This window comes from Rhea americana, unplaced genomic scaffold, assembly GCF_003343005.1.
Source record: "Rhea americana isolate MKP2758 unplaced genomic scaffold, rheAme1 scaffold_45, whole genome shotgun sequence".
Lineage (NCBI taxonomy): Eukaryota > Metazoa > Chordata > Aves > Rheiformes > Rheidae > Rhea > Rhea americana.
The window spans coordinates 2,979,825-2,993,591 of record NW_028186590.1 but is presented as its reverse complement, the minus strand read 5'-3'; the positions used below and the strand labels follow the sequence as shown (position 1 = coordinate 2,993,591).

General features: G+C 38.2%; 1 protein-coding gene across 1 annotated transcript in view; it reads right to left on the bottom strand.

Moving 5' to 3' along the window:
• Positions 1-13,767, bottom strand: part of KCNQ5 (potassium voltage-gated channel subfamily Q member 5) — a 304,096-nt gene that overhangs the window by 6,327 nt on the left and 284,002 nt on the right. The window contains exons 12-13 of the mRNA XM_085316085.1: positions 8,805-8,913; positions 1,281-1,412 (exon numbers count right to left, since the gene is read on the bottom strand). Coding sequence (XP_085172211.1) covers positions 1,281-1,412; positions 8,805-8,913 — 241 coding nt within the window. The remainder of the gene's footprint in view (positions 1-1,280; positions 1,413-8,804; positions 8,914-13,767) is intronic.

The window sequence follows — 13,767 nt, the reverse complement described above, 5'->3', positions numbered from 1 at the left end:
AATTTGTGGGAAACTCTTTAATCAAAAACTAATAAATGTTAGTCTGAAAACACTTCTGGTTGTTCTGGTTACCATTCGTTGTAGTTCCAATAAGCCATTATGATTAAGTGTTCAAAAGATTTATTTGACTTAGATTCTCTGCCACTAGATAAACATTTTAAAACATACAGATAGCAAAAAAGGGGGGAATAGCATAAAGGCAGTTTATTTACCAAGTCATGCTGAGACAGTGCAAAGTCCCCCTGGGTTTGGAAGCCTAGCTGTTCCTATTTGGGGTCCCTATTTTGTTCCTGCTCGTGTCCCATTTGGACCACCTGTAGCCAGCAGCCCTCAGCCAGGACTGCGCCGTGGCCAGGCTGCTTCTGCATGCACAGGCTGGCCCCACGCTTCCCACTGAAAGGAAGATTGGGAATTTATGACTATCGCACACTGACTAAACCTTCAGGCTGGACTGTCGTTGGACAAGATACTGGGCCTGCTGCAGGGCGTCCCCACTTTGTAGTGCAGACACAGCCTCTGCTGACTGAACGCAGACCTGGCACAACTGAACTTACGGCCTATTTCAAATTAATGGCATGGGACAAGGAAAATAATTTAAGAAAAAGCTTTAAAGAGGGTATTTGTTCCATCCCATGTTTCCCTTGGATCTCCTCACCTGTTTCCTTATAGAAGGAAGAGCTATTTTAATATTTTTCATCTCCCAAAGTAAGTGAGGCATTCAGCCTCCAGATAGCATTGATAAAGRGCTGAGTGGGAGAAGCAGTGGAAAGGCAGGGTTTGTTCAAGCATCTCTGCCGTTTCTCTGTGGTCCCAACCACAGCTCACAAACACTTTTTTTTTTTTTTTTTTACATTGGCACTAATCGGAGGCTGGAACTGAGCCATTGTCTGGCAAAGCTAGGGCTAGATTTGCTGAGGGCAGGAGAGGTGGTGGCCTCTGTTGGTCAGCTATCAATGTTGACCTCAGCCTTTTGGCAACTTTCTGGCTAAATTCCTCCTTTATGAATGAATTTCATAGATAAAGGATTACTTTTTTTATAATCTATGTTCAGACTTCCTTTTTCTGGGGATAACTTAGATGCATACTTTTTTGCTTGTTTTCACCCAATTTAATTTGTGGCTCAGCTGTGTTCACAGAAAGAGAGGCTTGGTTGAAGCATAGATGGGAATTTGTACCCAAATATAACACAGAAATGTTAAATGTTACCAATATTCATCATGCAGTGGAATGACATAACAGGATGCTTATGCGGAGCAGACCAAAGATGATTCTTTCCTTACCGTGACTGAAGGCTTTTAATCCTGCATAACATATCCAGATGACCTGCTGAGTACTGTTCAATGACATCTTTGACATCATATGGGCGAAGCGTTTCCTTAAACTTTCTCTTTGCAACATGAAATTTCATAATTCTGCAAGGAAAAAGCATTTCCCAGATTGATCTTCAAAACAAGTGCAAAACAATGCAATAGATTCAAATATCAGAATATCTACAGCTGATTTCTTTTAATAATGAAGATATTTTCTTCAGAATAGGAATAACATAGAAATGAAATATTTTTTTTACAAAATTATTTTTGTAAGTACAAGTAGATGGTAGTTACCCCTTTGGATTGTTATGTAAGGAAGATCAGGTAGCATGATTCTGAAGAGCATGTTTAATTTGTCACTATACACCTATCTTGCTTTTTCATGCTCAGTGCTAATTTGAAAGGTACTAAGTACACAATTAACTGAAGCCTGTGATTAGCTCCACTGACGTGAGTGAGACTATCCGTATCATTTAAGCTACATTTCTGCTTAGGCTACTTTCTAAACCAAAACGTTAGTATCACGTGCTTTCTTATGTCATTCGCAAGTTTGGAACAAATGCACCTTTTCTTTGTTGCTGATCTGCTTCCTTTGAAAGCTGCATTTTTGGTTACTAAATGCCCCTCGTATTTTGCATATCTGGTTTTCTAATTCTGAATAGCTAMAATGATAGAGCCTGACATCTTATTTCCAGATCTTCCCATATGATAAATGTGTGCATATAAAAAAATGTATTTATTATTTTAAGGAAAGTTTGCACTGTATCGATTTAATAGTTTTGCACACACTCCATATCCCTTGATTCTGTTTCCAGCAATCAAAATCAATATCCTTATGCTTTAAAAAGTCAGGTAGATCCCTCTAGCAAATCGATTACATGAATATAAATAATATTCTTCTTCTGGTGCTTGTTTTAAGCTCCTCACTTTCCATTTTGTAAAGTTTTTAAATCTATGCACCCAATCAATTTTTCATTATTTTTTATTTGTTAATTAACATTCAGGATTACGTTTTGTTTTTAATTTATTTCTTTTGCTGATTTAAGATCAAAGTTTGCAGTCTAAAGAAAAGTTTTCATGCGTGTCCCATATTGGATGTGCCAATGGGAATGACTATTAGTAGAATTGCTGTTTTTCTTTCTTGAATTTTACTGCAAAGTAGTAGGAATGTTATAATAGTAAATATCCAAAATTGATGAATGGCATATGTTTTGTATGTGAGACTTGTACACATTTTCTGTAACACTTACATGGAAATGTAATGTCCACTGAGAAGTTTTTTTTTTTTTTGGAACTAAAAGCTTGATATTAAATCACAAATGCGAAATAACAGAAGTCATATATTTTGAAGCGACTGACAGTGACCAGATTTTCCAAGTCAGCCAGTAACATCTGCAACTTATATTCGTGTAAATGAGAACTGAGACGGTTCAGCACCTTGAGAGAGCAACTACRGGGGCCACTCTTGTTTGTGTTACAGCGCTTCTGAATACCCATCAGGCACAAACTGCTGATATTTGCTATCTATTGTAGTTAAAAAAACCAGAGACAATAAGCTGCTAGCCTGTTACACATGTACGTCTTTAGCAGCTGTAAGACAATGAATTGATAATAAAAGCCSCAGAACACGGTTCTCATTCTATGATAAAGGTAGATTAGCATTGTTTTAGTGGAATGTCAGGAAAAACATACTTTATATAGTTAGGATATTATGGTAATAGTTACGTAAAGTCAGATTAACAGTGTGTACTGATCCTCTAATGAGTTCTGCATTATATACAAATGTTCTTCCAAATAATATCAGTCTTTTGCCACAGGGTTTAGGTTGTTAACTTATCCCATTCTGATAATTTCCAGTGTAAAATGTGAATGCTTGCCGCTGGTATAGAGCTTGAAATATGATTTTCATTATAGAAATAAAAATGGAAAAGACCAGTTAGAAATAGTCCATCACCTTGACAGTTCAGGACCTATCTCCATGAAGTTTTAAACATGCTAAATGATACACTTTCCTCTTTTCCTTTGTGAGACAATTCTACAGACTAATAGCTTTTGCTGTCTTTCGTAATCCAAGGCCTCTGAAGCTGCAATATGGATTTTTTTTTCCCTTTTAGCTGTCAAATGATGCCAAGATGTTCTGTTCATAATAGTCTGGGAGCACAGACAGTCTTCTGGGAATTTAGTTCTTTATTCAGGTTATGAAGAATAAATGAATGTAATTGATATACAAGAAAGTATCTTTAATTATTATTTTTACTATTTTAGTGGTCACAATTTTTTATTCTATACTCTTTAGATAAAGTAAAAACACGAAGCTCAGTTAGAAAAGTGGAGCCAGAGAATTAATAGCATAAATGAATTTCCCACAGCCAGGTGCTTTTACAAGAGATGAGACACAAAATTCATTTCTATCAACAGCCATATAAATTTCTTAATCACTGTGCACAAAAATCTTTATTGTTGCTTTATAACAGTTTTTTTGTCATTAGGGACAATTTGTTCATAAAGTTCAGGAGATAATTACGGGGCTGAAAGTAGCCTGGCTGTATCAGCGAGGTGTAACTATGCTCCTGCTTCAGGTATGGGCTCGTACGATACCATCTTAACTAACTTCAGTTTGCTTCAAACATAAAATGTTTTACATAAACTGTGCAAAAATGACAAGTTAAAAAAGACTGGCATTATAAAAGCCTGTAAGTCACTAAAAATATAAAATCTCAATTCTTTCAGCGATAGAGCTCAGCAGCTGCTTCATAGATACTACATTTTGTTTATTCTTCATAGTTATTTACTCTCAAAAGTTCAGTCTTCTTTCTGTATCTTGAAATAACTATGCAATTGAGCTTAAAAGGCCTGAACACTCATCATGAAAGATTATTACAACTATATAGAGAATGTTCAAAAAATGAGCACAAAGATATTCGTACCTTGAATACCTGCAATACTAGCCCTCAACACAAGAAGTAAGTGTATAGCAAACAAAACATGCCTGGCATGTCTTTCCTAGTTATACCACAAGAGGGCGAAAAAGACTCACCATAAACTAAACTGAGTGGCCACTAGCAATACTTACTGCTAGGACTGACCAAACAGCAAAAATGTAAAGATTAACTCACAAGAACAGAACGGTTTATCGTCCAAGACTTTTTAAAACAATATTTTTATATCGCTGTATTCTATGTATCAAGATCTTGTTTACTAACTCAAATTTAATGTGATAGAAGATGTACTGTGTTCTAAACGTACCCAGGTCACAAGTCCAAAGCAATTTTCTAGTACAAATTAGCCATAAATAGCAGCCTGTTCTAGTGATGCATCCAGAGGAGGGCAGAAAAAAATCTTCTGTGCTGAATTAAAGCAGCATCATATCAAAGTGCTTCCTGCGTTGTTTCCCCACTGCTGGAGGAGGTGCCCGCTGCTGGTTTGCTCACTTACTGTGCCGGGAGGGCAGGAGCAGGAGCACGCAGCTCGAGTTGTGTCTCCCTTGTCCTCCCTTCACCCAGAATAACCCTTCTTCCTGTTGAACTGCAACAGGCAATAGAGATCAGTATCCAATATCCAGTACAAAGACACGAGAGACAAAGGCGGTTGAGAGTTACTAAGTGCAGGGAGACTGGTCAATGCTGTCTTCTCTCTCAAGCCTCTCCTAGGCAATGAGTCTAACTCATGGCCTACGTGCCAAAGCCATGCTATTCTCCCAAGCATGGTGCTATAGTAGCCAAAGAGACATCTAATAGCCTTGCCTAAACACTGAAGACCATCTGGATGGAAAAAGCCTGACATACTGTGATTAAAAAAAAAAAAAAAAAAAAAGGATTCTGAAACAGCACCGTAGGACAAATTCATGGCGGCTGATAAAAGAAAAATACATTTTATATCACAGCAGAAACAGATTTCAAAGAAAACAAAACAGGACATAAACAGTAAATTATATTTTCCTTCTTTAACTATTAAATATGTATGACTGTATTATTGCATAACTTATCAACTCAGGAATTCTGAGGTGTCATTATATTTAGGCACATTATTATTATTTCTTTTTAACAACAAATGAAAACATATCTGTGCAATCACTAGAGTTGAGGATGGAAATGACTTCTTGGGTCAGTAAGTTCATCTTCCTGCCATTGCAGTTATTCCCTATTGCATATTTACTTATGCTTCTCAAATTTACTATTCTGTAAGTAATGAAATAATTCCATCATTTTCATTGTAGTGAATATTACAGAATTTAGTGCCTCTCACTATCAAAAATGATCAGAGATAATATATGGAACCAAGGTACCCTTCTTCTTAGTCTCTTTTATATACCTTCATAATTGCAAACTAACAGAGATAGCTGAAAAATGTAGTGGTTTTGTTAGGCTTCAGGAACTCTGAGTGCAGGATATTAAGAGCTTTTTGTTCACAACAAGACTAGGGCCAGCTGGCTAGTACTACAAAAGCTGCTGACACAAAGGCTCAGTATACCACAAGCTTTTGGTATATTTGTCATGTTTTCTGCTCTTGCTATATTGCTCTTTGATACCAGCCTGAGTTAGTATCAAACAACAACTAGACTGTTCTACTGCAGGAGTAGTTGGGAGTTCAACTCTTGGAAAGTGCCAATATATTAAGAAAACTGCAATGGTTTGCAGGAAAGGGCTATTTTCTTCATTTCCCATTTTGATCATTTCTGAATGAAAGTTTTTGGGGGGTTGTTTGGTTAAAATCCAAGGGCTATTTTGAACAGAAAGGTAGCCCTAGGAAAAATTTAAGYAAATAAATAAGGTCAAAATTAAAGTGCCTCACTAAAATTACTGAAATGAAACATTATAACTAACCCAATTTTTGTCTTGTGCTATCTTGAGGCTGCCCAACCTGAGAGAAATGGTCATATGCTGAGCTTCCTTCAGAGAAAAACCAGTTCTTTCTCATTCCAAAATTGTGAGAGGTCCCGCCTCCGTAAGCCACAGGCATGAATTCATTTTGCTAATTTCATTTTCCCCTCAAAAAAGGGAAGATTGACATCATACATCACTGTAAAGCAGTTTGGCCTCCATTCTGGGCAGGAAAAAAAATTATTAGTTTCTCCTACTACAGTTTTCAAGGTGATGTAGCCAGAATGAATTCAACTATGTGTGCTTTCCACAGGTTTGGGGTCTTTTGAATGATGACTCATGAAGCTATTCATGTACCTTCTGTCTCCAGCTCCTTCTGCACAGGATCATGCAAAGAAAAGCAGCCTCAACCCTCCCCCAATTCCTTTGCAATTCAAAGCCCTTGCTAAAAACAAACTTCAAAACAAGTGACAGAGGACAAAGTTTCCATATAGACAGATGTTATCATCTTGAAATTCTACAGTTACTATATAGTGTCCCAGATCCTTCTTCAGATGCTTGCATAGATCTCAGTGTAGTCAGGTAACAGACACTCTGAATAACAAAAAAGACAAGTATCAGCTATCTCAGGACCGAATTATCTATTAAATTTGAGAGATAAAGGTACAGCTTTTAACAAAAGTTTGGAGATTACTGCGTATTACTGCTTTACAGACCTCAACTAAAGGTATGTTTCTGAAGCAGGATGTATATGTGCTCACAGTCTAGCAAAGCACACCATAACACTTGGAGAGAGAAATGGGAAGCATTCACTGCTGATGGATAGCAAGTGGCAAAGCAAAACTCATATTCTCAAGCTCAGTGATGAAATGGATTGTTCTTTGGTTAATCAGGTGCACAGAGAAAAAACTGGAGATAATCTAAAAAGTTTACTCTTATGAGTTAAATAGTGCATGTCTGATACAAAGGCTGCTGCAAAATTGGTCTTCTTATTAGAACATTTCTGTGGAGGACTCTGTGGAGGAAGTTTACCAATAAGGACCTTCAATTCAGTGACTTTCCATCTGAGCTGATAATGACCAAGAGAGCCAACAAGAGATCAAGGTGCTACATTGAATGATCTAGTAGTGTCTTTGAAAAGAGGCTCCATGAATTTAGTTAATATTAAAATGTCAAGTAGGAGGTCTCGAGGAACTCTGATGTTATTAAGAAAGAGATGACTATTGATGTCACTTGCTAATATAGTGGCAAGGTGACCTTGGAGCCAAGAGTCAACCAGTCTGTTTAAAATTGCAGCATCACAGACAAGGATCTTTGGTATCAGAGCCAACAGATCAGGCTGATGTTCTTAATTCGAGCATTTTCCATTTGAAGGAAGAGGCCTGCCTCGCAGATGAGTGTCCAATGCGTAGAAGGATTTCTTTCACCTGTTGAAGCACTGTTGACAAGAGACAGTTCTCGGCAGTGACATTTGAGTTGTCAGTTGCAATGGCTGCGCGTATAGACCTAACATCTGACACGTCCTCTGGGCTCGTTTCCAGGCTGACTGGAAAGGTGGTTGGAATGGACGTGGGCAAATGATCTGTCAAGCTGTCCTGCCTTGTAGAAAACTTTAGAAAGAGCCTTACTATCTGACTTCATTAGCAATCAGTGGAAAAAGGGGAAGGAAATACAAGTAGCCTGTAGTCATCAGCACATGCAATTATTTGATAACGAGCTACAGTTCGTTCTTCCTATTGCATTGAGAGAACTAACGCAAGAGTCTCCCTTCAGGAAAACATCGTCTTTCCTACGGATTTCTGCCCAAATCCCTTGCGGTTGCTGCCAGTCTGCCTGCTTAAGAGGAGCGCCAGGTCACTGATGCAACTGCGATCCGGAGCCAGTGAGGTGGCCCCCAGTAATAACATTAAGCTCACTGGCAGCAGAGAGGGAGTGACGCAGCTCTCTGCTTGTTGATTTATACTTTTACTGTGGGAATTTTGCCTGTCAAGATTTGCACTTCAAAATATTCAGGAAGATTAAGAGCCTTGGCAGTCTCTGGAGGGTGAATGCTAAGTTTAAGTTTTCGATGCAGGTAATTTCATAAGTTTCAATGTGGTTTGCTACTTTCTTGAAAGAGAAAGAAACTATCAGGTTTAAATTATTGCCGTTATATTTGGTTCAATGGATAGTGGTAGGCAAGGCTTTACACAACTGGAAGAATAGAACTATCCTGCAGAAGAAAGTTGCATCGTAATAGAAGTCATATGACAGTTTCAGAAATATGAAAGTGAAATAAAAATGCAAGTTTATTAAATAATAGGAAATAACTTTTCCAGGCAAGGTGATATACATGTAGCAAAACTACATAAAAATGGATTACAGTATTTTGGATTACAGGAAATATATTGGAAATCAAAAATCATTATTCTCCTTCTCTTTCATGTCAAATCATATGGCATTTTTTAGATATTGAAAGATGATAACAGAACTGTTAAAATATTTCAACTCAATAAAAATAATGATGAAAAGGAAGGATAAATTAACTATACTAGCAAACCTACTTGTGATGTAACAAATACAGCCATATAAGAAGTTCAGATAATTACCATGTTATTAATTGATATGTAATTAATTAATTAAAACGTTAATTACAGAAATCTCAATATTTATTCACTTAATATTTTTCACTCACCTGATTGCTCGGATGACAGTTTTAAGAGCAGGGGTCAGATCTTCTACTGATACATCGCACTGGCACCCTTTATCATCGTAAACATCATCTGTTCCCAGAGTCGTGTCAGCTGCAAAATAAAACAGCAGACTAAACAATAAGCATTGAAAAACCTTTTCCTTATTTTTTTTCTAACTGTTTGAGAAGTGGTTCTGGAAAAATAGGGATTACAAATCAAAATAAGACAGAGCTTGATGAGTTTATGAATTATACGATGCACTTGTCTGTGTCTGCACTTGTGTCATGAAAGGACTGGATAGCCAGACAGGAGAACCGTACACCAAGCACACTGGTAAACGGTAGAATTGAAGAAAGGCCCTGTTATTTCTCAGCCTGAATGAATAGTGTAGTACCAGTATGTACCTTCCTGGCCTCTAACTTTGTTATCATCCCAATCACTGCTTCAAGGGAAAGTGCTGAGCTAATAAATGTAGTGGCAGAATCAAAAGACATTTAAGTTGTGTTGTTATGTTTTTACCACCATGAATGAGCATGACATTTAAGGCAAAGCAGAAGATCCATTTCATTTACTGAGGAGGCAGTGGAATGATCCAACATTTTAACACAGGTAGAATAAATGCAGTATCTTTGTGGCAGAAATCAATAGAGAATGACATCCATCACGGATCAGCAGTTGCTCTTAAACTTCTGAGCCATGTAAATACTACAGTTTGCCTTTGCAATAAGAGCTTAAGCCAAGTTACTGAATCTATTTCCCTGAAAGAAATTGATCCTCTATCCTTTCCTAACCCCGCTTCTGCCGCGCTACCATTTGCAAATTAATGAGAGTTCCCAGCAGTGCCCCAGGTTCCTGAACAAACACAGGAAACAGGGATGGATGTTCACCCCCAAAGGCCTACAGACCTCAAATGCCCTGCAGTGGCGTTTATATAGATATATAATATATAATATATATAATATATAACATTTTTATATATGCGTATAGATATATAATATATAATATATATATAGATAATGCAGGAAGGAGGACAGGGACACTACATGCCAGTATGCCATGTACGTCTTGAAGCTACAGGAGGTACAACAGCCTTAAACAGAGGTGTTTTTTTCCCCCTAACCAGCCTCCCTTCCCCTGCGTAGGTGCCCAGATGGAGCGGCTTAGACTCACGGGAGGTGTATTTCAACTTGTAAGTGCCTCTACATGCTAAGGCAGAGCTTGTGAAATGAAAAAGTGACACAGAAAATAGAGAAAAAAGATGGGATTTGGTAGCCTTCAGTAATGGAGGAGGATTTCTTCCCAGCCCTATGTTTCTCCCTATATTCATGCTGTTACTTAAAACATAGGCTTAGTCATCCAGAAACACTGCAAGTAAACTGCCTTAGGGGAGTTTTATTATAAGTAAATGCGAAGCAAAATCACACACAAATGTTTTGGGGTATATTTTTTGCAAGTTTCTTTTTCACAAAGATTGTAAGTGACRATAAAAAGCATTCTTTATCAGTTAAAAGGGCCTCAAATTTCGTATTTTTAAGTCTAAAAAAGCTATTATCTTAGAATAAAGAAGACTGTACTAAGCTACATGTTCAGGAATAGGTATAGCTGCATCACTGTCTTCATAGATTTAATATTTGGCCATAATAGTTTATTTTGATGAGATATGACTTGTAAAGTCATGGCCTCAAATGTTAACAGAGTCTTTAAAATATAAAGGTCATTAGTTTGAATACCATTTTTGGACAGGAACTGAAAAAATAAAGTTGTGGCATTGTTTATTTCCTTATAAGACCTTAATCTTATGTTGCAATGGGTTCACAGCTGGCACAGATCTGACAGGAAAAGGCAGCAAAGATCCTTTTATACTTTCCATGATTTTCATGATTCATGAACTCAGACTACCTCTGGCACAACTCAGAGCAGCCAAAGGGCAGTTTTTATTACTGTATAGAAAGAAAGTGAGATATCGACTGTAAGTGGCTTGGTTACACCCATGTGTCTGATGCAAAGGGGAGAAGTGAACTTCCTCTGGTTTATAGATAACCCTCTAGAAAATCTTTGCTTTTTTGACTGTTGCTGAACTGGTACATCCAAGAGGAACATCWACTATAGCTGCGAAGAGCTGGAGGTTTTATCTTTACATCAGCTTAACACAGTGTAGGAAGAGAGATGATTTATAGCCAAGTTAATAATGTCTTTGTGTAACACATGAAGCAACCAAGTTCAAGCTTAAAAAAAATTTTTTTACATTGTAAAAGTGAAATTTTCTGTATTCAGCCTTTGGGATCTCCCMTGCCATGCTAGGATTGTAAGTCACGCTTCCAATGATGATACAAGTGCTTTTTTCTGGCACTCCAAAAGCTTTGCTACTGACTCTACTTATCTTATACATAAAATGTGTRTGTCTCTCCATCTGTCCTGCCTACCAAATGTTTGGACCCCTGCCCAAAAATATGATTAGCTAAAATAAACTATGTAGTTATTTTGTTAGGTCTAAAACTACCTAAAAGGCCACCTCCAAAGGTGCTAAGTATTTCACTCAACTCATTTTCCAGACGTTATGTTTGATTAGCCTCTCCAGGAACCTCTCGCAGTGCTGAAATCTCCCAGCTCATTTCTAAATGCTGTACTAAAAATAGAGATATTTTACACTAATGGTAGTTCCAGTGGCTCTCTCGGGGTTGATTCTACTCAGTTATGCTGGTGTAAATTAGGCATAGTTCTGCCAAGGTCACAAGAGCTACAACTGTGTAACCCCAGTGAAACAGAAGACTCCAACCTGAAAGTTTAAAATAAACATGTTTCTAAACGATTCCCTTGCTGATAGAGTTCCCGGGTCCTTTGCCAAGTACAGCGTCATTAATAAAAGGGCTTCTTTAATGCAGTATATTGTTGCAGAACTGTTTGGAGGAAAAAAATGGTGCAGTCTGTGTTGTTTTCCATGTTGCTCWCATGTGGATAGAAAATTGGCAAAATTTTTAGACATGGAAAAATTGTTTTAAATTTAAGCTAGTGTCAAACTGAGATACTACTCTCAATAAATCAATTTTTTTCCTTCTAAGATTTCCATTGATACCRATTTCCCACATGAATTTGCCTCACTGCTGAGCAGGTACTCAGTATCACGTGTCAACAAAACTTATGAGGAAAAGCCATAAATCCTGTTTGACTCACATGGGAAACATTCACATTTCTTTGCAATGCGGAGCTGACTTGGGAAGAAGTTTGGGAAACACATAGTGAGATTTTGGGAAAAACTCCAGTTTAAATACTCACTGAAATCAAAGTTCAGGCGCAGTGGCAGTTCACTCGTGCGCAAGCTCCAGAGGCAGCTGCTCTGCCCGAGCCCCGCCAACCTCACCGTCCCCCCCGCCATCCCTGGCTTTAGCACCGATTGATCCTTTCCTCTTGGGGACCCTCCATCACAAGCTAAACAGAGCAACTCAAACACCCCCTTCAGACAACACAGCTCTTAATTCCCACAGGGAGCCCAACAGTTGAAAGCTGCCATGTCTTTCCAGCTGGTTGCCTGGGCAGCTTGGGAGTCCCATCTTGATGATGGCCCGTGCTGGTATTTCCCAGTTTGACCCAGTGTGCAGTGCATGCATTCTTTCTACAAACTCCAGTCATTTATGACTCTCCCAAATGAATCAGCTAAAAATTACCCTGTTCTGGTCACTGACAAAAAATTTATGAGTTCATAGCAGCATTTCATATGGCTCTGTGCAAAACTTAAGCGCAAGGCTTGATTTATTATTTTTGCAAATGTCACTTGTCATTTCTTAGAAGTGTTTTCTGTTTAACAACATACTTTGGCTTCAGTAAAACTGTGACACTGTTCTGATCATAGCTCCATACTTTCAATGTTAGTAACATATTTTAATTATATGCCTGTTCAACGAAATAGAAAAGATTTTATAATCTTCTCTTTAATTTGTTTTCTGGGAACTGCTATATACTAGCAACCATAAGCTAGCATTGAATAAGTATATACTTATGGTATACTCATGGTGCAGGCACCATGAACGGGCCTACAGAAGTGCTCCTAACAGTCAACAGTAAAATGATTCCTAATATARACTCTTTGACTGGTTTCTTGGAAGCCTGCAGAAGTGCTTAGATCTTCTGCTGACTGTACAGAAGGGCAATCGAAATCATTCTCCTGAGGCTAAGTACCCACCTGTTAGACACAGCAGATTCTAACATAGGTGCCTAAAGTTGACAGTCTGCCTATAACTCCTTATTCACGTTACAGCATAGTAGTGTTTCAACTTGCTAAAAAAAGCACATCTGATTGTCATCAAAATGCATGACTCAAGGTGAGAAATGAATGGTGGCCTCGTTTTCACAGGTGCTAAGTTACACCAAGCTGTAATTTATTACTACCATTCAAAATCCAGGGTTCGAAATGAGAACTGAAGTTCAAGCAATTCATAATGCAACTCTCTAGTCTGCTCCACAGTCTAGTCTGAGCACAGAGCTGCTCTTGGCCATCAAAGATTGCAGTGAAGAATGCCCTGGCAGGGCACACTCATTTCTGTACTCATTTTCTGCATGAGTGGCCAGAAAGGAGTTTTCACAGCTAACTTTGAGGCAAGTAAAATTAGCCATAAATTCAAAGTTATTGGAGGACAGCTCATCCCACCTTAATGCAGAAGGGAAGCATAAGCCTTTGGGAGGTGCCTTCAGACAGGTCGGCTACAGGAGAGGTGCTCAGACACTAGTGCAGTCTTAAACTCTAAACTGCCTCACTGTAAACAGCCACACTGAGGTCAGAGGACATCCCCTGTTCAAGAACGAATGTTGGAAGTGTAATATTCCCATTATTTTGTTCTTTTAGTCCCCTTCGAAAGTAATTCAGAACACCTATTACGCTGCTCTCGGTAATATCAGCTGTGCAGCTTGGCTAGGTGTAGGATGCCCRCAAGCTTGGCACATTTCACTCAGCTTTACACTGCCTTTGAAGTA